The sequence below is a fragment of the Mesoplodon mirus genome, assembly GCF_964341445.2.
Source record: "Mesoplodon mirus genome assembly, chromosome: 13".
Lineage (NCBI taxonomy): Eukaryota > Metazoa > Chordata > Mammalia > Artiodactyla > Ziphiidae > Mesoplodon > Mesoplodon mirus.
The window spans coordinates 55,184,279-55,187,490 of NC_138989.1; the positions used below are offsets into that span (position 1 = coordinate 55,184,279).

The 3,212-nt window shown below is 40.5% G+C and overlaps 1 protein-coding gene across 1 annotated transcript; it reads left to right on the plus strand.

Moving 5' to 3' along the window:
• The first annotated feature begins 918 nt into the window (after positions 1-918).
• On the plus strand, positions 919-1,588 carry LOC309814692 (peptidyl-prolyl cis-trans isomerase A-like). Its single transcript, XM_082640778.1, has one exon. The coding sequence runs from the start codon at positions 930-932 to the stop codon at positions 1,407-1,409; it is 480 nt and encodes a 159-aa protein (XP_082496904.1). The 5' UTR covers positions 919-929; the 3' UTR covers positions 1,410-1,588.
• The last annotated feature ends 1,624 nt before the right edge of the window (positions 1,589-3,212 follow it).

The following is a 3,212-nucleotide window of genomic DNA, read 5'->3' on the forward strand; positions in this document are numbered from 1 at the left end:
ATTATTTATGGAGAGCATTAAGAAGTAGCAGTGCACATTCATTTAATGGGCCAGTGACTCTTGTAACAGGGCTGGAGTCATCCCATTCAATCTCATCTACTCCTTGTTAACTTGTGCTTTCTTCTGGAGAGTGTTTATTTTTTACAGATGCTATAAGCATAAACTACAAACTAGAATAATAAATAATGCCCTAAATGGGATTTTACAAGCACCACCTTCCCACCCATCTTTCTACTCCCAGCCCCCAGTGTGAAAGGCACCATTGTTTACAGGTCTGTGAATGTCTGTAGGGCTGAAGAACAAGCCCTTTTCTGTCCTAAGGTGCATTTCAGTGTGGAGACAGCCACGTATATGGAGATAACTTAAGGACACTGGGATGTCCTCCTGTTCCCCAAAAGTGCTCCTCAGTGGTCCATTCCTCGAAGGGACATTCCACTGGTTCTCTGAGTTAGTAATACCCTTTGCAGATATGAACAGTCTTGAGAGAAGTGTCATATATTACTGAAGTCCTAGATATACAACTTGGTATAAATTCATGTTGTTGGTCATTTCCTACCCTATCAGCTGGAAACGGGCCCCAAAGGTAAAATTGAGATGATGGAGAAACAGAGGGATGTTTTTGAATATGAACCATGGACAAGTGGGCTATATTTGGGAGTGGCACTTCAAGAAAATCTGTAGATCTGTAGAGTGAGGCAATAAGAGGGCAAGGATGTTGACATGTGCATGAGTGGGCACACACACACACAGACACACACAGACTTCGCTCAGAATCAAAAATGGAACTTCATCTTTAACTTCCAATCTGATAACTGCCTAAAGGTGAGTCTCCATTTCTCCAGAGAGATCTTTTCAAAACTTTCCTTATGGCTTTGCAGATGCTCTCACCTCAGAACCTCCCACTCTACCCAACCATTGTCAACCCTACCATGTTATTTGACATCATCTTCGACGGCAAGCCCTTGGGCCGTGTCTCCTTCGAGCTGTTTGCAGACAAAGTTCCAAAGATAGCAGAAAACTTTCGTGCTCTGAGCACTGGGAAGAAAGGCTTTGGTTATAAAGGTTCCTGCTTTCACAGAACAATTCCGGGATTTATGTGTCAGAGTGGTGACTTCACATGCCATAATGGCAGTGGTGGCAAGTCCATCTATGGGGAGAAATTTGATGATGAGAATTTCCTCCTGAAGCATATGGGTTCTGGTATCTGGTCCATGGCAAATGCTGGCCTCAACAGAAACTGTTCCCAGGTTTTCATCTGCACAGCCAACACTGAGTGGTTGGATGGCAAGCATGTGGTCTTTGGCAAAGTGAAAGAGGGCATGAATATTGTGGAAGCCATGGAGCACTTTGGGTCCAGGAATGGCAAGACCAGCAAGAAGATCACCATTGCTGACTGTGGACAAATCTAATAATAAATTTGACTTGTATTTTATCTTAACCACCAGACCATTTGTTCTGTAGCTCAGGAGAGCACCCCTTCATCCCCATCTGCTCAAAATATACTATATTTTTTGTGCTGTCATTGCACTTCTTTGGGTTCCATATTTTCCTTATACCCCTCCAAGTTTAGCTGAATTGAAAAGTTAAGTTTATGGCTATGAAATAAAAACTAAACAATAAAAAAAAACAAACAAAAAAACCTTCCCTTATGACATAGTGAGAGTCCCCACTAGAAGCTGCTGGTTTATTCTTACACAGATTTTCTCTTTTAATTCATTAACACTAAGGATATACCATCCACATCCCTCTCTTTATAACTTTATACAACTTTTAAAGCTGATCTCAAACTGCAATCCCTAAATGCTGTTACCTATTTCTTTGACTAAAATTGTCTTACTCTGATTTCCCATTATCTTTTTAAATGCTTAATTCTGTTTTTACAGTTGTATTCTCAGATGATTTTATTTATCTCACATAAAATACAAACTCTTTTATGGCAAGAACTCCCCTGCGTTTCTTGTATCCCTAACATATGGTTGCATCCAGGATGCAAACCCAAGTATAAAATCAAAAAGTCACTTATCCTCCCTCCGTTTTTTAAAAAGAAGGCATTTGGGTGAGGTGCGTGTACTAGAATGACTGTCACATTCCCCATGCACTGTATGGAGCTAACTAGTACTCCTGAGACTATAGCTTTATGGATTTTGTGTGTTTCTCCAAAGTGAATCTTTCAGGTATCTTTCTAAAACAGTAAGAGAATTCCTTTAGGATATTTATTTCATATGAGTAAAGATATAAAGTGCATCAATGCATGTATATCCACTGTTGAAAAATTCAGCACTTCCTAGGCTTGTGTTTTTCAGCTGTCCCACAATGCATTTACTGTCGTCTAATTAGGCATTCTAAGAACATAAAGTCCCATTGTTTTTACCCTGCAACAATTATAATCCAGTGTACCTGACATCACAGTATTTATCCCCAGAAATATTGACTCCATGGCAAAGGCAGCAATATGAATGCATCACAGGACCAAACAAAGCAGTGAGGGAGACCCTAAAGGAAGTACTCCATATTCAGATACAAATGGGGTTCACAATGAACACATCACCAATTTTAATAAACCTGATGAAAGGGAAGTAGATTGGATATGAAAGTCAAATATACTTGAGATCCCCTGCTTGTCTAAGAGCCCCTCTTTAAATTAAGACTTTTCCAGGTGATTAAGGAGAACGCCAGCACTTCAAAGGGAAGCAGAGCCTTGTTCTCTGCACCTCCACAGGCGACCAGCTCTCTTTCCCTTCGTCCAGATGGAGGATTTGTTCTCCCAAAGTTGGTCAGGTGCTGCGCCTGTCCAAAAAGGGGAAATGAGCGAGGCTTTAGGAGCCTGCACCTGTTTGAAAAGCAATGCCGCTCCCTTGGCTCCAAAGTCCCAAACATCAATGCCTCCCTTTGCCAAGCAGCTTGGCTATTCCCCAGGCATCTTCAATCTAGTTGAGTAAAACAAAAATTGCATAATTTGTCATTATTTTCAAGGAATGAGATGTGCCTTCTACAATTCCTTTCGAGTTAAATACAGTGATGCTGAGCTTCCTGTGAACGCCACTGCCTTCTTTCTCAGAAAGAATAAAAATAAAGAATGGTAAAAGAAACACCCAATTGATTGACTGTAATTTGCTCTGATATTTGTTATTGGTGTGTTCTTTGTATGCATTTTTATGGATAGGTAGCAGAAAAATTATTTTCCCAGGTCTTTATTAAAGAGAAGCCAACCC

Excerpts from the sequence above, each read along its gene's own strand:
- LOC309814692 (XM_082640778.1), top strand. The coding sequence starts at position 930 with ATGTTATTTGACATCATCTTCGACGGCAAGCCCTTGGGCCGTGTCTCC.